At 43.5% G+C, this 24,101-nt stretch overlaps 1 protein-coding gene across 5 annotated transcripts in view; it reads right to left on the bottom strand.

Moving 5' to 3' along the window:
* Positions 1–23,847, bottom strand: part of GRAMD1C (GRAM domain containing 1C) — a 54,023-nt gene extending 30,176 nt beyond the window's left edge. For 2 of the 5 annotated variants that reach the window (XM_037387609.1, XM_037387611.1), the window contains exons 1-4: positions 23,464–23,847; positions 21,349–21,477; positions 4,956–5,040; positions 1,693–1,796 (exon numbers count right to left, since the gene is read on the bottom strand). In XM_037387609.1, the coding sequence (XP_037243506.1) occupies positions 1,693–1,796; positions 4,956–5,040; positions 21,349–21,477; positions 23,464–23,832 (687 nt within the window). In that variant the 5' untranslated portion in view covers positions 23,833–23,847. Of the gene's footprint in view, positions 1–1,692; positions 1,797–4,955; positions 5,041–10,827; positions 10,988–21,348; positions 21,478–22,913; positions 23,007–23,050; positions 23,133–23,463 lie in introns of those variants that run through there. The other 3 variants (XM_037387613.1, XM_037387612.1, XM_037387614.1) reach the window with 3 other exon arrangements.
* Between the last annotated feature and the right edge of the window lie 254 nt (positions 23,848–24,101).

Below are 24,101 nucleotides of genomic sequence, written 5' to 3'. Positions count from 1 at the left end.
CAGAACATGCAGGAGAAACTCAAAATAAACCCAAACCCTGGGATGTAGTTCAGTTGAGATCAAAGACAATTACTATCTCCATTTGCTAACCCTAACAGCAAGCATTTCAAAGTAGAAGCAAATTAAAAATGACTTAAGAGTAATCTTCTCTTCCTTCATTACTAGGACTAGAGAAGCAAGTAGTTCTTTCTTCTTTCCTTCCACTCCTCCAGCAACACTTGAGGATAAAGGGCACAATCCCAACCACATCAAACGACAGATCTGAAAGCCAATCCCAATCTGTACCCATACATAAGGCAGGACATAGACCAGGTAACAGACTCTTTTGCCTGTGGCATCGCACAGAAGTTTGCGATCTAGTCCATTTTGATAGGGGTTTATTTGCAGTCCAGACACTGCAAGGAAATCTTCCTGCTTAGGTGTTTGCCTTGCATATTAGTACTTGAAACGTTTCTGTTTAGAAGAGCATGGTCTGACTGGCTGCAACAAGCCATTTCCCTTCAGCCCATCCCCTTCCCTTGAAGGTAAGTTTGTGCTGCCACTCAGCTTAGAGAGAGGAAGAACATACAGCTAGATCTTTTTTTTCCTGTGTGTGCAGAAGGTCATCCACTTACTCCCTCTCTGCATCAACACAGCCCACTAAGGAGGTCCCAAAAGTTGTTTCTACTCTTGTAGCTGATGAGCTCAGGTTGCCTTAAGATAACCTGTTCGTGCCTGCCTAGCAGAATGTTACCAGGATCTATGCTGCTTCAGCTAAAAAAAAAATCCAACCATCAGTCTTTGACTAGTTTATGTATTCTGGTCATTTCAAAGGGTATCATTTCAAAGGGAATTTTTTTTTTTTTAATCTCAAGTCTACAATAAGAAACATTCAATCATCAAATTCACCTGATGAAATTGCACCTGGTTTTCAGTTAAGCATTTCTACATCCCCTCATTGTTTTAAGTACATGAGCTATTTGTTGTCTGTCCCGTGTACTTCAGAGCGCACACAGCAGAATTTAAGAGATTAACTTAAGGTATGAGCAGTCTCACAGCTGCAAACATTTTGCCACATCTCCATCACCTATTAGCTTTTCTTTCTCATTCACCACCTTATGCTATTTCAGCATATTCAACTGCTTGAGTGAAAAATGTAAACTCATTAACCTAATTGGACAGAAAATAGAGGGCAAACACACCACAAATATCTACTTTTGCTCATTCCATTCAAAAATTACAAACCACAAAACGAGAACTTGCAGAGGTCTTTTAAGGATGGTCTTCAGCTATTAGATGCTGGTATTTACACACAAGAGTAAACCAGTTAAAGTTCAGTGCTGGAGAGTTCTTGACCAGGGCAACATCAGACACTCCATCGTGCCCCTGGTCTTACAGGAGACTATTACATCCTTTTATAGAGCAACTCTCCTTGGTAAGGAGAGGCAAATCATCATCTAGAAATGTAAAAGATTGGCTTTAGCATAACTCCTGAAATCATTCTTATGCTGAATGACTGACTGAGCAGGCTTAATTCAGCATTCAGATGTCTCCAATGCTATTCTCATTTTACAGAGCAATGGATCTGCATTCCCACTCGGCACAAAGTTATACTAGTATGAGATGGACAGGATAAGATTGTTTGAGGACTCCGACATACTGATAGTACTGGACAAACAAAAGGTGGGATTCAAGTGAGTGGAGAGATCTTACTGTGGTCTCCCATCGAAAAATGTTGCTGTGGAAACAGAGCCAGTTTTCAGACAGATATAAGCGTCCTTGCAGCAGGATATCCTTCTGGAGTGCACAGGCATAATCTATGTACAGAGAGCAAGAGCAAGTTTACTCACTACAGCTCAGTTGACCCAAACCTGTTAACTTCAAGTGAGTAAGCATACTACATACAAATAAAAAGCCCTTTCACTCTTCAAAAGTCTGTGAAGACAGATTTGTCTTGGGTTGCATCCAGACCATTGTTCTGGAAACAGCCCAAAGCCAGAGTTGATGGAAGTATCTGTGTGAGGACAGCACTCCATGTATCGCCCCTCTGTGCATTATCCTCTGTTTTCAGAGGAGGCATTAGGCAAGATCAGGAGTACATGGGAGAAGTTCAAAATTCAAAGCGCCTAAACAGAATACACAAACATTTCACAGTATAACAGATTATACTGGCAACTCCTACATAACAGTAGTTCATATGTTGTAGTAAGACGATCATTTGCTACCAAACAGATCCTACCACTAGCTAAAACTACCTGCAAAGTCAGACACTAAAAGGCAGCCTGAAGCTAATCACTTCTTCAGGCAGGGGATATTTTCAGAAGCTGACTGTCATTTTTATTATGATACTGCCTCTGGCTGAAACATTCCTATTGAGGAACAGATTTCATCTAGAATGCAATTACCCACCATCAGATACCTACTAATTAAGGATAAGAGCAGAGCATTTGGTTGCACTTTTTAAAAACCTCTCTGAAAGAACTTCGGAAAATTAACTTTGTTTGAACCTTCAGACTGAAATTTCCAAAGTACTACTGCTAGAAAGACAAGACAGACTCCTTTTAGAAGCTCCAACCTAAAGAATATTACCTCATGTACAGAAAATACCCCAAACATATCTATTCATGCAGGATATTAGTGATTTTAACTTCAAAAGTAGAGTTTTGTTACTTTGAAAAGCATTGTATCTCATATTGTCTGAGCCAGAATTTTGATTCTGTGTACAACAAGAAAATGAACAGTTCTTGTTCAAGTAACAAGACGTTCAGGGGTCCCTCATGATCCTGGCTTCAAGGTAAGCCTGCATCTACAGAAACTTTTATTATGGTTTTTAAAATTCTCTTAGGTTTTTCCCCTCAAACAATCAAGCAGAAATAAAGCTTCTAGCAACAGGCATGGGGCATGTATACAAATCCTTGGAGGCATAACTGCAATAACTTACAGAAATCCAAACCAGTAAGTTCAAAGAGAAGTCAGATACCAAAATGCTGGGAGAGCAAAGGCAGCAGGATTTTGAGGTTAAGGACTTGAGGAAACCATTACCAAGAAGTTTGCATCTCACTTCTATGTTTAGGGGAAGGGGAGGGATTGAGACCTGTAAATATTGGAGCATTCGGCAAGTGATGAACACCACCACCATGACCTACCTACACAATAGAGAATATCAAAACAAAAGGGAGAGATGAGCATTTCTGCTTCTAAGTTTTCAGATCCAGTAACTTAAGATGCTGCTTGTAAACAACATTTTCAGACAAATTAAAGTTAGTGGCACTCCTTTAAACTCCCATTTCAAAAGTCTAAGTAATTTCTTTTTTATTATAAGAGAATAATTATATTTCATATAATCTTTATTTACAGTGCTCATTACAGTGGAATGGTTGCTTCTTTTTTTAAACAGCTAAGTTAAGAACAGGAGCAGTTACAGCTCTTTTAATGAGCAGCAGCCAGTAATTGCTTCTTTGAGCACTGTAAAGCCTGTGATAAGTTCCTCTGCATCAAGGAAAGGAAGAGCTCTTTGCTTGGAAGATGCAAAAAGTCCTTCCAAAGGAGCACTGCTTTTTATGGGGTAAATAAGTATTTATATTAAGTAATGACTTTGCTTCTGATGGAGCAAGTACTACACTGTTGAGGTTAACCCATTACTAAATCTTTCTCCAAGTCCTAGGCAGTGTGTTCATTGAACTAGTACTTCAGATTTTGCTCCATAGCTTTCTATATCAATCATGTAAGAAGAAACATCAAAACAATGCTTTGAAGTAATATCCTTTTCTTCTGTTTTACTTCTGTACTGAACTCAAGTATTTTAAAAATGCAGAAGGCATTTCAGAGGATAACTGCCTCCTTCCAAGGCTGGAAAAGGACACAGGGCTTTAACTGTTTCAGAGGTGTCACTTGCAGAAATTTTTCTTCCACTATCCTGGAAGGGACTCAGCATGCTGCAAGCATATACTGACAGCCCCTCCATATTCTCTTCCTTAAAGGCTGCATAAGAGGAGATGAACTTTAAATAGTCACAGTGCCACTTTTGTATAAAAACAAAACCCAGAACTTGAACAGTGGATTTGTTACACAACGCTCAGGCAGCGCAGGCAGGCTTTACCTGCAAGGCAAGTGGTAAAAAACAGGAATAGGGTGCATCACCACATGTAAATAAGGTAGGGTTATGCACTTGCCTTCTTTGGATTTTGCAGTGGAGGAAAACAGGGATTCAGAGCTCAAAAGGAACACTTCAGTGGCAAGAAGTTATGCACCATAGTTTGAAATTCTCTGCCACCTGCTTCTGTCCCTTCCCATCCCATGCACTTCTCACCACCTTTGCTCTTCCAGCTGAGCGTTACTTCTACACCTGCACCCATGTCATCAGCATATGGATAAGCCAACCTGGTATAACGGGCTGTGAAAAACCTCTACTCGAGGCATGAGCCAAGCCAGAACAGATTTGCACAGCAGAGCACCCGGTAATGTACTTCATGCTCAGTGCCAGCCTGGGCAGTAACTACAATTGCCCAGACCAGCGTGGGACATAAAACATCAATGCACATTTGTTGAGTTTACATGCTCAGTGCTCACCCTGACCCTGCACAGTGATCTATCTTTCCAGCTTGTCAGCTAACCCCTGTCAGACAATCACACCTCTGCTGCTGTCAAGGGTTTTGTCTAAAAACCACTAAAAAGCAGCAGCAGGAAAAGACATTAAGAGGCTCACACCCTGTGTCTAGATGAACCGGAGGATTCCGCAGCCTCTCCTTCACTTCTCAAGCTCCAAAAGGAATCTGTCTTTTTTTACAGAGCAGGCAATACAGGAGACCAGTATGGCCCTGACTTTCCCTGAAGGTATTTGATACTAGTTCAGAGACAGGAGAATAGGAAGTTTTCAGCTGTAGTTAGAATTTGTCATAAAAAACCACACCTTGACACTAGTGCAATCTGGAGTTATCATCCAGAAGACAAGAACTTTTGGCATGATTACATCTTACCTACTATGAGTCTCTCCGAGTCTGGCAGATGAGAAAACTGTCTCTTGAATTCCTCACTCCTATATTTGTAAGTGGAACTTGACAGCTGCAACAAAGAATGGCAAAAGGTTAAGCAAACAGATTTATTTTCAGCCATCAACTGTCTTTGTACTGGATGTGTAATTTTATCTTGAAGAACAAACAAACATCCAAAGAGCAATAAAGAATAGGTGGTATCTAAATGTGAACATCACTGTAACTTTATGCTTGCTCATGTAAGAGTATGCTTTGAGTAGTTATGATAGTGTGGGCCAAACTGTTCCCTGTATCAGGGCAGATGCCAATTACAAGGCATGGCAGCTGTATGATGGCAACCTGCTCTGCTCATAAGGATAAGCGAGCCCTTCCCAGGGCTGTCTTCTAGCACAGACGAAATGAAGTAGCAGCAAGGCCACAACACAGGAGGTGACAGAGCAGATCAAGTCCTCACGCAGGCCACTAGCTGGGCACAAGGACACAACCTAGAACACCAATTTCTACTCCGAGTACCATTTCAGGCATACTACAAAGCAGTGAAGCTTTTGCCCGTTGCTGCTATTAGACCTGCAGGAATAAAAGCAAAAGTTTCCTCCAGTAAGCACAAAGAGCAGCAGCAGCACCATCTCTTGGTTTCCTAATCTGTTCTACATTTCACCTCATATTTAGGATCACTGCCAATGGTTCATTTAAGGTTCAAATAGGGCAGTGAACTCACAGCAAAGATTAATGCTGATGGACTTCAAGTCCTTAGCCTTATAAATGAAAGCCCCAACTTCCAAATAAAGAGCTTCAACATGTTCTCCAAAAACAATTCTGCTATAAAAGCCCTATTTTTCAGAACAAGACCTTATTTTTTTGCTTGAAAGTTGTTGGTCACTTTAGGGGCTGTCCTAACTAAATGCTGTATAAGGCAATGACTCAGCTGGACCATAGCTAAGACAGAAAGAAGTGACTTTGAAGTGTTACCAAAACTAGGTATAAATATACTATTAAAAGCCTCTTTTACATTATTTTTTAAGCCTTCCTAAAGCTCTTAAGCATATGGCTGCTATTCTCTCCTTGAGCACCTGTATTACTCCAAAACTTGACACTCACCACAAAACCCATCTCTACCATAAGATTAGTGGCTATTTACATTTAGGGTGAGGGAAGAAAGAAGAAAGGAGGCAAAGAACCACTTTTGACTGTATGACCTTGCGGCATGTTTACTAAAAAAAAACCAAACAACCCACCACCTAGATTTAGCACACCCTTGCAGCATGTTAGTTGGTCACTACCCTTTCATTATGTCTGTGCTTGTTGTCAAAACAATGCCAGAACAAAGATTTATCTTCAGTTTGAGGGTCTTTTAATAAACTAGTGCCATAGTGCCCCCACTTCATCAAGATTCTCACATTTCGCTGTTCTCCACAGAAGAGATTCCTGCTTCCTGCAGTTCAAAAGTTCCCTGAACGCCACCCTACACACACATGCTATGATGGTCTGTCGTATACCAATACCTGAGAATCAAGCTCTTTGGTCACTAGAACACATGAAGTGCTACTTCAAGGTCAGGTGCTTAAGTGCATATAGCACAGGAGAGGGCAATGTTACCCTGACTCAGTTCAGCTCCAACAAAAAAAAAATGTTAATGTCACCTTCTAGTACCATTAATAAAAGAAAGCCTTTACATCTGGCCACCGGTGAGTACATATTTGTTGTCTGCTAATATTGTGAGCATTGCAATGCAAAAAGGCAGTGAGAGAGTGAGGCAGAAAGTGTCCACTCTTCCCCTTCTGAGAAAAGTAAGCACAAAAGCTTTAGGTGCAACTAACAGGGCAACATGTTAGACATGTCCTCCAAGCTGTATGCTTCCAGTTAGCCTTCAGCTACTTCTGAGATTACAAAATTAACAATTCTTGGAAAGTATGTCATCTACTAAAGTAGATAGGCTACGGTTCCTTGGCCTTGCCACATCATGCCCCGAAATGCTTTTAACTGATCATCTGAAACGGGCACCCAATGACTGCACCACTTTGAAGAAACTGAGTTCTTTCCAATTACTCTGGAAAGAGACATGGGAAAAAAGGTAGACTTTACAGATCTGAGTTAACTTTTCATCTGTGCTTCTAGAGGCTGTACAGTTTACAGTCATACCTCAACTGACTGAAGTCTGAGCTTGTGATGACAATGCTAACAGAAGAGGATTAAAAAACTGGTCTGCCACAAGAGCAGAAGGAAGTTCACAATCTTCAAGCCTGATTTATGAAACCATGATTTAAGATGACATACTTTTAAGGAAAGAAGCGGTTTCTCCAACACACTGTATGTAAGAGATAAGAGCTACGCTGAAGTTAAGCATTTTTGTCGTTACAAGACAAAGGAATCAGGGAGAGGAGAACAGGAACAGTACAGTATCACAGATGTTTGCATTAATGCCTGAATTTGACAGTTCAACAGCTCCAAGAATCCAAACTCAAGATCTTTTGAGTTTTACTTAGAAATGGGATTTTTCTGTAGCATAAAACCTGCTATAGCTTGTCTCAGAAACCCTCACTGGCATTTAGAAGCATTCTCTTTCATGAGTGACAAAGATAATAAGAAAGCCTCTTACTAATTGTAGATTTCTACGGAGCTCTCAGGACATTATTAAGAGCCTGTTCTGAATCCTTATCTAATCAGCAGAAAAAAGCAAGCACACAAACTTTTTAACCTTATCTTTTCCTTACTTTGCATGAAAAATAGCTCACTTAAATACATACTCGGCATATGACTTGGTGTTTAAGAGATCACTCCATGGACTTTGGAAACAACAGGGCTAGTTTTAACACTGCTGGTGCTATCAGTTTCCTTGAAGTGATGAAAATAAGACATTTCCATTTCTTTGAATACAGCATCTCTGATAATCACTATTCTATTATACCTGCATTTGAGGCAGGTTGCCACCTATGGGTTACAAAACTTACCATGAAATATTAAAAGAAGAAAGGCATAAATTAGGCTGTAGTATGGCATTTAAGAGATTAAACAGCAACTCATTTTTAGCACATCCACATTTCTAAGTTTAATTATAAGTCATCAGGCAAACACTTTGCCCAAGAATAATCTTAGGCATTTATGGGTATGCTATATTTAATCACTAAGAAAATTATTAAGTCCAGCCAACAACATATTAGCATTCTTTATCTGAAGCCACAAAATATACCAGACACCTGTAAAATAGTATAAGCAGAAAAACCTCCAGTGCCATCCAGAAAGTTTACAGAAGACAGTTACACAAGAAACAGATACTACTTGAAGACACATAACCAAGTGATTCTCATACCTTGTTTAGAAATGGACCAGAGTCCAACTATTTAAAGTCATGTTCCAGAAAAAAAATTATATGAACTTAAATAGGACTGAGCCGAGTTATTTATATGATAGGAGCCTGTTAAAAAAATAGCTTCCCTTCACATTTACATCTTTAAAGTGTGGACACTGCAAATAATTTGAGGCATCTAGCAAACTGCAGAGGAAAATTAAGCTGCACCTTCTCCTAGGAGTACAGCAAAAATGCTAATCATTAGATAACTACTTGATTACACATATCACTAAGCATGCAAATAGTCAATCGACCTCAGCAAAGCAGCATGTGCATTTTTAATATCTGCTAATGACAGTAATAATTTTGCATTTGCTTTGTTAGTGTTTTGCCCTTGTTTTGAGACACCACAAAAATCACATTACCTGGCAATTTGTGTTCTATAGTTTTGACATGTAGCCTTGAACACAAACAGCTGAGAACACACATAAGTTGATGTCACTACTACAGTAACACAGTTCTGATGTCACCTCATTTTAAAAGACGCACACATGCCTCCCACTGAGCTTCAGTCCTGATACCCATTACCACAGAGTGCCTGGGGTCCCAAAATCAAACAAGCCCATAAGAAAGCTGCCCAACCTACTCCCCCTTTTATGCTTGGAAGCCTCACTTAACTATCAAAATATGGCCAATTAAGACACATGGCTTTGCTCCTCTGTCTACAAGCAAGCAAATCCGTACCACTACCTCTACACCCCACTTAAAGACCACTTGATGTGCTATTCTCCAAAGGCAGAAGAGCATGGCCTGTACTTTCCTATGAAGTTTCTACACATAGTCAAAACCAAATTTGGAGATATTAATAATGTTAAGATTAAAGTACTTAATCCTACACTAACACATTAAAGCAAACATTAAATATCCAGGCAAAAAAATGCTGCATTTCTACCGAGGAATGCATTGTCTTCTCCCCTCTAAAATCCTTCTTCGCATCAGAAGAAAAAGAAAACAGCCTCCAGAAGAACATCACACAGAGAGGAGTTTGATTTTATACAAAAACACTACATGTACTCTTGAAACTTATCTGGCAAGGGAGAAAGAAGAATGAATAAATGAAAGAACAAAACAAATAGAACATACCAACATCCCACTTTCAGTGAGTCTAAAGCCTCACTAGGCTAGGAGAGTGCGAAGTTAACAGCCCTAAACAAAAGCCTTATTTAGCCGCGTAAGGCAGGCTGACTTAAGACTCCACATACTCCAAAACAGATTCAGGCGGACTTATCTAAAAGGCAAGAACAACTCCCATGGCACAGAGATGGCAGTCCCTCTGCTGAGGCTACCTGCCAAACGTGCCAAGTCTGACAAGCCTTTCCATCACAGAAAAGTTGATTCCACTGCAGCCATTTCTTCAGTCCAGAAAAGTTCATTATTGTCCATCTAAATCTAATCTGTAACACACAAACCACAGCTATCCTGCAATTTAGCTCCTGCTTCGAAACTAGGGCCGCAATGATAAAAATTCCCTTTGGGAAAGAAAAAAAAAAAAATCATCATAATTTAAGAGTCACCCCGATGGAAAAAAATCCATCCCAGCTATGGAGAGCTCTTCTAGTGGTCTTCTGGTTAATCATATCTTTGTGAATTATTTTTGGATTGTGAGCAAGTTACCCCACATCTTCTTTTGGGGTAAAGATTAAGTTTCAAGTCTATTAGCAAAAAGATTTTTCAGACTTATTCTCGTGGCTCTTCTGAATCTCCTCCTATTTTCAGTGTGCTTCTTGAGAGCTAGATGTAGCGTTGCAGAAGTCACTGCAAACACATAAATCCGACTCACATTTGCTTTTAGGCACCGAATCACAGTGGAAGCTCTCGTCCACACGACTACCAGTCTCCCTTCTGTTTTTCAGAGTTCTAGGGCACAGTTTTCCATTTTTCTGAAAACAAGCAGGAGGATGTATTTTGAAAGTGTCAGACTTGCTCTGTTTACTCTGTCACAAGCAAACAGTCTGAATCCACTGTTGCAGTGATCTATTTTTCACTAACCATACCTTGACAGAATCACAGAAGAACTTGGGGTTAAAAAAATTTCAATTATTAAGTAGTCATAAGCTTTACTAGCAGTAACTTACTGTTCTTCCCTTTCTCTTGAAGCACAAAAACATTAAACTTGCACAGGGAAAGAACCACTCACAGGACCTGAAGGGCAACACCACCTTACCTAAGGTGACTTCTGTGCTGTGTACAGTACATCGTGCACCTTGGGACTGGATGTGTACAGAGTGTCCACTTCTGGTTTGTTGTTATTTTTTTAAATAAGGAGGTATTTATCACACCCGATTATCCCCACATTTAGTTGCATTTAATTCATAGGTCATATAAGGCATGTTAACCAATAAAAGAAGAGAAAGAAAAACAAACAACTGTTGCCAGGGTCGGCTCAGCTATCATATTCCCCAGGAGCCTGCCTTCCAAAAGTTCCCATGCTCTCAAGGAAACAGAAACAAACTCATAGCCACAGTGGGAGTGAGCAGGAAGAGTTTAAGGAGCCAGGACTATTTTACTTACATTCATTAAATGCTCTTCTTCATTCACCCTTAACTTCTCTGGAGAGGGGAGTCTCATGAGCACAGGGCACTCTTCCAGTGGGCTACTGGCTGGCACAGGGCTGTGCACTGGGGTCATTATGTCCCCTTCTGTGGCCCAGCCCCCCTCTTATTTGCCGAGGCTGAAGGAGAAACAGATTTTAACATTTTTTTAGTGACTGAGCAGAAAAGAAACCAATGGCAGTTCTCCTCCAGAGGCATCTGTGTACTGGCTGAGTGGCATCCAGTAAGAATTTTGGTGCAACTATTTCTTCTGTTGGAAATACAGCATGTAGAATTTCAAGGAAGGGATACTGAAATACAGGTGATGAACAAGTACTTGAGCTACTGTATTTTCTAGGATTTTGGTTTTTTGATGGTTTTATGGAGTTGTTTTTAAATCCCATGAGATCCCATAAACAAGGCTAAAGATAAGAGTCCTTCATGTTGGCTCATGGCTTGGAAAACTGCCTACAAAATCCACAACCAAAGCTGCCATAATTATGATTTTTGACAGACGAGAAAATTTAGCATCATATGAATTACTGGGAACTATGCTGCTAGCATCAGGTTATATAATTAGAAATAGAACAAAATATCATTTTTTGTGAAGAATTTTTAAATTTGGCTTCCTTCCCAAGCAGAAAACTCAAAGACTTAACATTTTAAAAGTTGAAAGATGTAAAGGTATTTCTTCAGAGAACGTCAAGTTGAAAAGCCAGTTAAAAGATACTTTTTCCATGTTCTTTAGGGAAAAAAAACACAATAGAAAATAGAAAAGATATGGAAGAATATCGTAGGTAAGTATTTCAGTTAGAACACATGAGGAACTCTCCCAAGTTTCTCCTTCAAGATCCCACCAGAATTAGCTGAATTTCACAAGCCATTAAATTTCATTGAAATAAAGTTCAGCTGAAGCTATTCCAACAAGGTCCTTGGGAAAGTCAGCTGATAACCTTATCAATTGTAAGAAAACCTCTTGTCATTAGTAGTATTATAGACTTCTCCCTAGGAAAAAAAAAAAAATAGTTTGGACTCAGAATATGCCCTGCTTATTCTGAAGCAACTGCTTTGTAATACTCGGTACTTTCTTTCTGCAAGTAAGTGTTCTAAAGCATTTTTAAATGGTGAAGCCAATGTACTTTCATAACAGCTCTGATTTGGATATAAAAGTCTCAAGTTTGACATGTACAATAAGGAGCAAAGCATATGCTCCATTTCAGAAATAAAACTGACAGAGGCACGAAACTAACGTAAAGTCAGAAGACACACACCCCCTACACATCCCTCCTTCTCTAGCTGCCTACAGCCTGTTCCAACCCATGCAAATCCCTGGCCAACACTCAGGCAGCCCCTCTGGCTCCCCCCCCCGCTCACCCACTTGCTCAGAGCCGGTGCTGGACACCATCCAGAAGAGCTAGCTAGTGTTCTGCCAGCCTCTGCTTGCACGCCAGTGTGGAAAACAGGCTGAAACACACTAGCCTGGCAGAACACGCACTCAAACATTGCGGCATGTTCTGCATGCAGTTCAAAGAAAACCGGGGGGGGGGGCGGGCAGGGGTCATGAGAGCTGCCCAGCTCCACTCTAAAGTCACTATCATCTACACGGATTTTGGGAGGCTGGCTGCAACAGCATAGGTCATTTCAAGTTCACAAAAGTCCCAAAGGGGACTGCAGAGGAAATTACCATCACCAGGGAAACACCAGCTTGGAAGGGAGCACTCTGTGCCCAGTGCTCCTCCTCCGCATCACTGAAGAAGGGTGCAGCCCATGCACCAGTCTTAAAGGCAGAGTACATCTACAGCTAGTAACTCGGTGGACCCAAGTCTACTTTCACACAAGACTTGGCCATTACTTTATAAGTCAAGCCCTTGCTAAGAAAACTCCTCAATCTGAGCTCCAGAGCAGGAGGGGAGGAGATCAGCACATGTTTCAAGCACACCCAAGCTCCCAAAAATCAATCAGTATGCTACCACCCACCTCCTCCACCAGCTCTGAAAGGCAAACAGCAGGCGTACATCCCTTCAGTTTTCTTTGTGCTGTCTGTCCCTTTCCATCTGCCTTACCTAGACCCAGGCTGCTACATTTCTGCGAGTAACCACGTGAAGTCAGGCTCTGGCTGCCGTTTGTGTAAGAGGCTGTTCTGGACGCGAGGAAGACTGCAGAGGGAACAGCAGACTGCCTAGGAGCTTCACCCTGCACAGACCACGAGCCACGACAGCAGTGAGGGGCTGTGGAGTCCCTCTTTGCTGCTTGGCATCACCCACCCATCCCCAGCTGCAAGACTGCATCCCCTAGAAGCCATCAACACACACACAAGGTTTCAGAGCTGTAAGAGAAGAGGCAGGTGTCTCCACAGTGCATCCACCTCACCCACACAAGTCAGATCCCCTTGGGCACCTGGCTGAATGTGGAGCTAATTACTCGCTCAGCAGTAGGGAAGAGAGATCCCTCTCTCTCCTAGCACAGCCCTACTAAGGAAGCAGAGAGAAGCAGCAGAAAAAAGCATCTCAAGTCTTTTTAATCACTGATTATATCCAAATGCTTGAAAGGAGAAGATAGTCAAACCCAATGAGACTATATTTACAGTCATTTTGCCAGCCACAGCTGCTCACTAGCATTAAGCAGTTGTCTGTGCACACTTAGCTGGGTGGTGGCTTTGGATGGCCCACAGTTCTGTTGTCAAGATCAGCTACATATGTAAATATCAGGAACTGGTTTCACCAGAAAAACGAGGCAACTCTTCTGCCTTCCCAAAGCAAAGCTAGGACACATCACAGGGAATCTTCTCTGTGAAGATTCTCTGAAAGAGCAGCAAGATCTTGGGAGGCAAATCCATACAGAAAAATATTCACTGGCGATTTCTTGCCATCAGAAAGACAGTAAGAGGACTCAGCGGGATCATCGAAAGGTGCTGCCAAAGCCTGGGTACCAGTGTGACTCAGGCCTCCGAAGCAGCATGAGGATGAGTGATTTAAATGCATTTCCTGTTTATAACACCATCTACAGCCGATTAAAAACCTGAGTGTGGACATTTGCAATTAGCAATAAGGCTGATAAATGTTTGTTTCATCCAAACTCAAGAGGTACTTGGTAGATGTAATTAATTATATTTGAAACTGAAATTAAATTTAAAATGAGAAGGTTAAGCAAAAAATTCAAGAGATCTTGACACTTCCACCAACCAACATCTTCCCCAACTCTCAACTGGAAACTGAGGTGCTTTTAGCTTCCAGGAGGCAAGATGCTCCAGTCTCAGACTTACTCAGCATTCTCATCAATACCATCCATAGCTGGCAATAATTTCTTTGGATCTGGTACTAAAATTATGCCTATAATGCCTCTGCCAGAGACCCTGCTTCTTGCTGCCTCCCCAAGACACTAGCAAAGCCAAGTTCGTAAGAGTTTTAAGTTTAAGTTTTAGAAAAGCCTAGCTCCTTTTCATTTAAAAACTGTGATTCTGTACCTACTTTCCTGACTTCAAAGCACAAAAAAGCAACAAAAAACCCCTGTGACACATCAAGTTCTAAAACAAACTTAATATAAATAAACCAAGTGTGTTTGTATGAACTCTCCAGTTACTATTTTAACACTGTGTAATTGAAGTGAGTTTGTCACCCTCCCAGCACAAAGTTATCCTTCAGCTCAGACAATCTGTCCACTCCCCAGTTTAATTTCCAGTCCTGTAACTATGTTGTCCAGGTTTCAACAGCTAACCAATATGATGCAATAGCAATTAAAAGCTCAGCCAAGATGATTTCCTTTTGGATAAAAAACACATTCCTTTCCAAACAGCAGTTTCATCTGACTCTTATTTGTTCCTACAGCATGTGTGTGAAACAATTAGCCAATGTTATTTTTTAACAACATCTGTTCCTTCACCTGATCTTTCACTGCAGGCTGCCTAAGTAATGAAAAAAAGTCAAACTGCCTGTCTTTACACTCACTTGATCCACTTAAACAGGAGGAAAAATATCCAGATGTTTTGGGTTTTGTTTTGTTTGGGGTGTTGATTGTTTTTTGGGGGGAAGCAGGGGGGGGAGGGGGGAGGCACGCAGGGGCACCTCATACAGTAAAGACATTACTTCTGAACATCTGTCTTCCTTACCTACCAAAGTCCCACCAAGATTACTTAACACAAAAAAAGTAACCAAACAAGAAGCAAAAGAATTACATACTTCAGTTGCACTTTTTCTTCCTTACTTTGCCACAATTGGACTCTGGCATCTCTGATTCGTATCTAAGATTAGTAACAGTCCCCAAATATTGGTCAGAAAAAGAGGTCATAAAGGAAACAATCAGTCATCTTGGTAGTAACTCCTCTTGGCGTCATTTACTTTCCAGCAACTCATAGAAGGATACATAAATACTTTGGATCAGGACTACAATGACAACCTGAAGGAGCATATTAAACAAACTACAACAGTAGTTACGTAGTTAACAGTAGTTACTGTAGCCAAGTACATGAACTGTTTTGGTATAATTACACTTGCCATCTCGTTAAGCCTGCCGGTAGCCCTACTGTACTTGAAATTACATGGAAAATAGCACTCACTAAGCAATTGCCCCAAAACAGTTGTTCCTAATTTGATCTCTTCTACCTTAGAAAAGAAAATGCAGATTTTGCTCTTAGTCATTTATTTATCAAAAGCTGCTACCAGATTTGATTGAACCGTTCTCAGCAAACACAGACCATACATAATTTTTCTTCAATTTTATATTAAAATAGAATGCAAAGCGTTAGCTATTGGGAGACACGTATCAGTACTAGCTGATAGGAGCCACATACACTACAGCTCACGATCACATACCTCCACTCATTCTGAACAGGTACAGCAAAAAAACACAGATTGAAGCTGAGAGTTCATATGAGCAGGCCAAAGTCCTGAATGACATCATCTGTCATTTCCGTCAGGTATTTAGGGGGTTGCAGTAACAAATATGCAAATATCTCAAGTGTAGACTTTACTGACTCTGCAAGCAACTTCAATAAAGAAGGACTACGTTAAAAAAAACAAAAACAAAACACCTTACTCCACCTAATTTCTAAAATGCTGCCAATATCACCACGTAATCTTGACATAACTCCATTAGTGCACAACCATCTGCTACATAGGATGACACAAAATATAACTTCCAGAGCTGTCATTAGCTGAAAAGCCATATGCTTATCTAGAATGCTCTTATGTTTTTTTATAGGTAAGCATGTCCCAAATCACCTAAACCTCAACAAAAGATCTCAGATTTTGATTATTTTTTCCTTAAGTACCTCCTGGAGAATTTTCTACTCCCAGTTGCCACTAATGACTTTAAGCAATCACATCCGATACAGTTTCGGTTACCTGCCATCTTTCCCTCCAAAGGGATGCAAGTAGCCCACCTGTAGCAGACTTGAAAAACAGTGCTTGTTATGCAGAAATGCTGAACAAAGCTGAAACCAAACCACAAAGACACACACACACACCAACCCCAAAAAAGCTTACTTGCATCTCCTGGAGCTGCCTTTTAAACCTTTCATTCCACAAGCCACAAACTGTCCTCTGATTCAAAGGGTATCATCATTCAGCCAACTCCATGCTGATTTTCTGAACTATATTGCATTTCTAATGGCTTTGCTCCCAGTGACTTAAAAAAAAAAAAAGTAAATCACATGAATCTGAAGTATTTTCTTCCTGATCTGTAACACTTCATCCTCAGGTTCTAGACTAATTCTTCAGATGTCTGCAATAAGTCACATTATATTAGAGCTTCCTGCTGCTGCAGCTGGGAAAAGCTGATTTAGACAGCACCAACTGCCAGTCTTTGTTCAGAACAGGTTGAAACTTGATGGCAGTCAGATCTGCTCAGTTTGGAGCTGCATCAACAGCAGTAAAGAGATTCCCAGGGTGAAAAGAAGTGAGAAAAACTTTAGCCTAATCAGCCACATTCAAGGATTAGTCAGAACTATATAGTTCATCTTCTTCTACCATTTTAAAACACTGCATCTGTATAACAGTGCTATCACAGGGCTAAAAAACAGGCATCTATCCTAGAGGTTCCAGATAGGTCATAAATAAATACAAGCACAGCGAAAAGTATTTGTACTGACGTTTCAGAAAAAAACAGCCCAAGTGTGTTTCAGATTTTTATTCTCTTTGGAGACCTACAGCATTTATCCAGTCCTCATCCTCCTTAGACTACTTTGCACCAGCAAATAAAAAGGAGGATAAAAATCCTCCTCTGATGTCACAGGCCATGTCATCTCTCCTTCACAACCCAGGCATTTGGAGGCACAGAGGAGAAAAGCTTTCATCAAAAGTAATGTATCACATACACAATACAGGACATGAAGCAGCTGTCATAAGGCCTTAAATCCCAGCCTACCAAAACATAGTTACAGATTTTACAAGCCTAGTAAACATTCCCAGAGTGAACAGAGGTCTTCAGAGAAAGGTGGAAGGCACATTCAAAGAATTATAGATGCAAGAAATACTTAATCTAACCCTTACTAGTCTCATGCCCCAAAATACGTCAGCTTGTATCTGTGCTGCAGTAAGTTATTTACGAAGTTATTTACGAAGCTGTAGCGTATATCTGCATCCCTTCTGTGCAGGTTTGAGTCATATATGCTTATCGTATTCTTGGCACACGTATTCTCACACGCTCCCACAGACTCGCTCTTTCTCATAGAAACCAAATCCATGTTTGTAAAAATTAAACACCCTTTTCTAAATCTTGTGCAACCTCACTTGTTCTTGTATTATGAGAAAAGGCTTATTTTCACTTTTCACTGTATCACTTGTTTGCTTCTGCTGTTCTATTCCTCCACACTGACCAACTTTAAACTGATACTACCTCGCAATCAAATTGGCTTTTTTAGAGCCTCTTATTTTTTTCCCCAGCACCTCCTTGGTGCCTCGTATTTCCAAATTCTTAAACAAGCCTCCCAGACAAAAGCCATTTTCTGAGAGATGCTCAATTGATTTCAACTCTTTCCACCTACCTTTTTACTGCAAGGGAAGGACTTACTTTTACTTTTTTGTTCTTTCTTTCCACAGGCATTCTTCTTATTGTAGACATACATGAACTTTCTTTGACTGTTTTTTAATAGAAACTAGAGTCCCCAGACAGAAGACCCTCATTTTTGATGCAAGGATCCTTTTCATTAGCTTTCTCATTCACCTTTACCTTCTTCATTACAGTAGAACACTTAAGACTTTCACAGGTTTCTTCTCCCAAGGATATTAAATTGAATTATATTTCAGTATGAATAGCATAAGAAGGATAAAAAGTGAATTCAGAATCTTGAGGTACAGCTTCCAGATGCCACTTAATTTCCAATGCATCTCTGACTTTCAGCACTTCTATTTGCAGTTGCCAAAACGAGAACCATTTAAAAGTAAATGCAGGCTTCGCAGGTTCCAGTAAAGAGGGAAAGCCCTGAGATTAAGTTTGCAAGCAAGTTTTCTATAACCTCACTGGAGGAGGAAAAAAGTCTAGCTTTGTCCACCTTCAGAAAAGAATCTTCAAAAAAACACCAAACCCAACCAAAAAACACCCCCCAACTACCACCCACCTTAAAAACAGCAGTTAGTAACACCACCAGTTTAAGAATTGCTTACAGTAGCACAGAAAATGAATTCTTTCTCAATTTTTTTTTCAATAAAGCTATCCAAAGTATTATTTTTTTGGAGAGATGGGGAAAAATTATGCATAGTAGGTAGGATTCTCTTCTTTTCTTTCTTCCCTGCTGTTTTTTCTGCTACCTTTCCTTCTCACCACTGCCAGGAAAGAGATGATATGCCAGAGGCTCCCAACCCTAGCTTGCTGCTAATTACATGTGCTCACAGCACCTATTGAGCATTCATGATACCTGGCCTGACTTCTAGAGGCATGGCACAATTGCCTACTCCCACTCAAATCCATGAAAAATTGAAGTCAAACCAGTTGGGCTCTAACATCCACATTTTGTTTCCATCATCAGAGAAGCAGGTGTACATACTTAGAAGAAACCAATCCTTGGAGCAAACCAAAGTGACCAGAAACATGCAGCCTCTCAAAGCTAATAACCCAGGCAGCAGAGCTGATCCCTGGATGCTACCGCAGGCTAGTCATGCTGTTGTAGCAATTCTTTATTCTACTGACTTAAGAGTAGGCATGAGCCTAACAACAAATCCACACCTGCCACAGGACACAAAGATCACCCTTTGTCAAATGTTAGTGACACATGCTTTGCACACACTACAACAAGCTGCCTTCTGTGTTATCACCTACACATTTACTATGACTCAGTATTTAGGGAGTTTTAATGATTTGTTTATATAGTCAGCAGCTGATCATCAACCGTGCAAGTTATTAAAACACGTTTTCTGTCTAGAAAGGCAGGGAAGAACAGGGAAAGATGCCAATGACAACATTTTAAAATTAGAAGATCTTAATTTTTGCCTTGAACTTGTGACTTCCTGCCTCTCACTACCTCTAAGTTTGGTCCCCTTAAGCGTGAGAAAGCGAGTACCACATCCTCCTATAATGAGATCAGTAGATGTTTTAAAAACTAATCAGTGACAAACGGTACTGCTAGAATTTTACAAGCCACAGCGCTATCTTACAAGAGGTGAATATTTACACAGTTCCTTTGTTTTAACTGCAAGGTCATATTTGCAGAACTAGATAAACACCAACTTCAAACAAATACTGAGGTCTTGGAGTACAAACCATAGACAGAAGGCAACCATTTAATCATACTAGGCAACACCTCACACTTTTAGCAGCCAACGCTGCACTGAAGGATCTCATTGCCCTGAAATTACCAGCACGTGTTACACTACAGGCAGAAAGTAGCTCTGAGGATGCACAAAACCCTGCATCATACACCCCTACAGCTCTGTTCAAAGAAACTTCTAGCCTTTGGCACAGCTCTCAAACATAAAAATGCAAAGCCTACTGCACACTTATCTTCTTCATATATTATATTTTACTGACTTTTAGATTGCCAAGCTCATCAAGGAAAGACTGAGCTGCTAAATGAAAGTCCAACAAACTGATCCCAAGACCTAAACAGGTTTCTTCCTCACATATACCATCAACTGCATTAACTGTTGTATACAAATAATCAAGAGTTAGTTTACACAATCTGATTTGCCATCTAACAAGAGCATAGCTGGCAGTAACGATGTCTGCACAGCATGACTTGCTATCTATCGATTCAAGTACAGAGATACAGCTGGGCACAGGCAAAACCACCCTGTATAGTCTTAGTCACTGTAGGAACAGTGGACAACAATCCGAGTAGTCGCTCTCTATCAACACAATTCTACAACCTGCCGGGATTCATTTGGCCCATCCCACTGCCATTGGCTCCAGGCTAGCGTCGCTCACTTTAAGAGTACACATGCATTTTGAGGAAAGTTTATGCTAAGGCCTGAGATGCAAAATCAGTGTTCTGACCCTCAGGACATCTGCTTAGCTTGCACAGGAGAGATGAAAAGACATACAAGTTAAATTTATAAATAAGGAGTTGGGAAATCTGACCCCCCCCAGTTCTGCTCACAGCTCAGCCAGATTCCCTATAGCCTTTGCTAGTTACTTAATCTTTCATCTGGTGAGCACAATGAAGACACTGGTGACCTCATCAGGACAAAGACACGATAGTCCTAATGATGTTCCTATGCAAAAGCTGAAGCATGCCAATTTACTGAGGCCACCTGACACAGAACCCGAGTCAGACTGTCAGAGCTGTGAGGAAGGGAATCCAAGTCTCTCATGAGATAAGGTCTTACCCTGCCTGTGGCTGCACGCGCTAGTGTTCCCCTTCCCAATCTAACACCAGCCACCAAACTAATAGCACAATATATGCTCTAAGACTACAGCTCTAAGTTTACCCTCTCTCACGGCATTGGGAGGGGAGGTGAGGGGAGGGGAAGAAAAACCCATCAAGGGCATAATAAAAGTATTAAAACCAGCATTTATTATTACACCCTCCACTTTCAGTGGAACATCTCTCTGGAGAAAACAAAATTAAACCTCGCCTTTCTGCCCTTCTTATTCACAAATCCCATTCCTTACACGGAAAAAAAGAAACTTATTTACTCTTGTGGAAAACAAACGTGTTTACTTGACAAAACACAAGGCACTAGGAAAGCACATCAGAAGAACCACACAAAACTGAGAATCAAAACTCAGCCCTTACTGTTAAAAAGCATCAACAGTGGATAGGTTAACAAACCATGCAAGGAACTGGGAGACAACAGGACTGGGCACAGAAGCCAGAAGGCCTGTCACTAACTTGATACTTGACATCAGGTAAAAATTTCACCCCCTCTCAGTCTCAGCTTACACTTTAGTAAGCTGATAATGATAAAATTACCTACCCCACTACATGGGTGGGGAGCACTTTACTAATTCATGACTACAAAGCAACACGAGAACCGGGCATATGCAGCTAGTACATACACACACATATATAAATTAAGACATACATATTTATAAATATAACACAAGTTAGAAGAAAGATAAAACTCATTACCCAAAAGCTCCAGTCAGTACTCCAGCTATACTGAGCAGGACCCTGCATTTTCTCTGTGCACGAACCAAGAGTCTCCTCTGAATCAGCAAGTAGCTGGCTAATAAGACCATGATCCACTTCATGAACTTCCTGTGAACACAGAAGCAAGGTATGCAATTCAACAATGGAGGAGAAAGGTGAAATAAGATGATGGTTAATCCATTTAAGAACTATATATTAAATGAAACTTGACATGCTAGTTTCACCGAGGTGAGTGGCATGGAAACACTTCCCACTGACAGTCTTTTCATTCATTTTACATTTTTTACAGAGTATACTATATTTAGTTATCACTTACATTTTTATCAGAGTATTTTACTTCCACAGCAGCCCCTCAACTTGCACATCAAAGCCGCGCAGGCATTTAGAGCTGGAGTAACACTGACATGAGACGTTCAGTGCAGGACATGCAGCACGTCTCTAGAATCTGCGGGACCTTTCAAAACTTGAGAAAGGTCATGGAGGTGCAGCATGTACCAGAGGACTGACACAGATTATTATAATACAGATACATCAAATATTTCTACGTAATATTAGCTGCGCTGTCAATTGTGCATTTTGAAATACATAAATAAAAGCGCAACACTTCCGAAGCGAATAGGTCTATTTGCATCACTTGTTTTAAAGATAAGCTGTTGTCCACAGCACTCTCCCTCGATAGCAATATTCACTTGGGAAGTCCGTCTGTCTCCACAGAGGGAAACCGAGCCACAGCAAGACACCTGCCCCAAGCCACCTAGCAAACGGGCACCAAACCCGTCCGGGGCCCTAACCAAGAGCTGACACCGGCGGTACTACCGGATCCATCCGTAAGAGACAAAAGCGGGTTTCGAGACCGAAATTTCCAGACTAAACCGACTCAAAACCAAGCCGACGTTGGCGCACTCACACAGGCCCACGGCCGGACGGGGCTGCGCACACCCCGCCGGCGCTCCCCCGCACCCCGCCCGGCCCGCGGCCCAGGCCGGGTCCGCGCCGGGGGGGAGGGCAGAGGCACCCCAGGCTACGTGGCGCGGGCGCAGGGCTGCCCTGCGGCGGCTCTCCGCGAACACACGGCCTCCCCGAGCCCCGCACCCCGCCTGCCCGCACAGACCCGCAAACGCCACGGGGGTGCCGCTCCCGACCCCCCCCCCCCACCGCCGGAGCGCGGCGGCTGCCACAGCAACCCCGAGTGCTGCCCCGCAGCGCGGCCCGGTCTCTCCCCCGGCGGCTCCCGGCCCCCCGGAGCCCAGACCCTCCCTCCGGGGGCCGCAGCAACCCCGCGGGACGCCCGCCGCCGCGCCTCCTTACCGGGGGCCCACGGCACCGGCTCTCCGCGGGCCCCGAGGGCCGCCGCCGCCCCCGCCCGCCTCGCCCCAAAAACTTTCCGGGAGGTGGGCGGTGGTGGCGGCGGCGGAGCGGAGCGCGGCGGCCCCGCACCCCCGGGCGGCGCTTCCCGGCGCTACCCGCGGGGGCAGCCCCGCAGCCTCGGCCCGCCCGTCCCGTCCCCCGGGGGAAGGCGCGGGGCTCCCGCCCTCCGCACCTACCTGCCCAGCCCGCCGCCGGCCGGCTCGCCCGGGGGACAGCGCGGCGGCGGGCCGCGGCGGGGCAGCGGCCGGGGGCATGGAGCCGGCCGGAGGGGCGGGCGAGGGCCGGCGGGGAGCGCGCTGACCGCGACGCTTACCATGGAGGGGGGCGAGGGCGGCGCGGCGCCCGCTAACTGCCACGGCGGGGCCGCGGCCGCCATTTAAAGGGGCAGGCGCCGGCCGGGCCGCGGACCCGAGGCGGTTGCCAGGAGCGAACGGCGCCGTTCTTGAGGAGGGGAAGCCGGTAGGGGGGACGGGGACGGCCGCGGCGGTTCTGATCCCCCTCCTCGGCCCGCTCCAGAAACCCCTCAGCGGCTTCCGCAAGGGTTAACTACGAAGCCTCAGGGCCGGTGGGAAGTTTGAGGGCTGTAGCAGGACGAACTCCCGGCTGCGGGGAGCCGGGGGGCGGCGGCGCTCACTGCCTCCCTCCCGAGGGACCCGCCGCCCTCCCCTGGCGCGCAGCCCCGGCAGTCGCTTAACCAGCGTCCGGGCAGCAGCAGCGGCTCCTCACCCGGCCCAGGGGGGTCTGGGGCTCAGCGGAAAAAGGCGCCGAGAGGCCGCTCCAGGGGGGAGAGGGGAAGGGCCCCGAGCGCCCGGGCCGGCCGATCGCCCGCCAGCGCTGCCGGCGCGGCCACCTGCGGCCTGAGCGGCTGCCCGGGGGCCAGGCCCCGCGTCCCTGCCCGGGTGCTGGCGGGGCAGCCGGCTGTGCGCCGCCCTGCCCGCTGCGGGGGGGCCGGCCGCCGGAGCGTGAAATAAGGGAAGTAAATGGTGGAGGACTCGTCTGAGGGAACGCAGGCTCTCCTGAGCAGCGCCGAGGGTGTCTGCCCCGAGCTGCGAGCGCCCAGAGGTTTGGCAAGCTGGGCTGCAAGTGAGAGGGCATCAAACGGCGTCCCTCGGATCAGGGGACACAACCAGAGCGATGGTGGCTTGCACATCTGTGCTGTCAGGTCACCTTGCAGGAAAAGAGAAGAGCTGTTGGAAAAAAAAAATTCCACCTGGCTGGCTGGCAGGCAATGAAAAGGGACAGACGGGTGGATGGACGGACGGGTGGACGAGTGGATGGATGGGTGGATGGACAGGTGGATGGATAGCCAAGGGGGCTGGGGGGAGGAGAGCAGCCTGGCATGGCAACGCTGGTTCTTCCTGTCG

This window comes from Falco rusticolus, chromosome 5, assembly GCF_015220075.1.
Source record: "Falco rusticolus isolate bFalRus1 chromosome 5, bFalRus1.pri, whole genome shotgun sequence".
NCBI classification, from domain to species: domain Eukaryota; kingdom Metazoa; phylum Chordata; class Aves; order Falconiformes; family Falconidae; genus Falco; species Falco rusticolus.
Note: the sequence above shows the minus strand (reverse complement) of the source record. Positions and strands in the feature narration are given on the sequence as shown.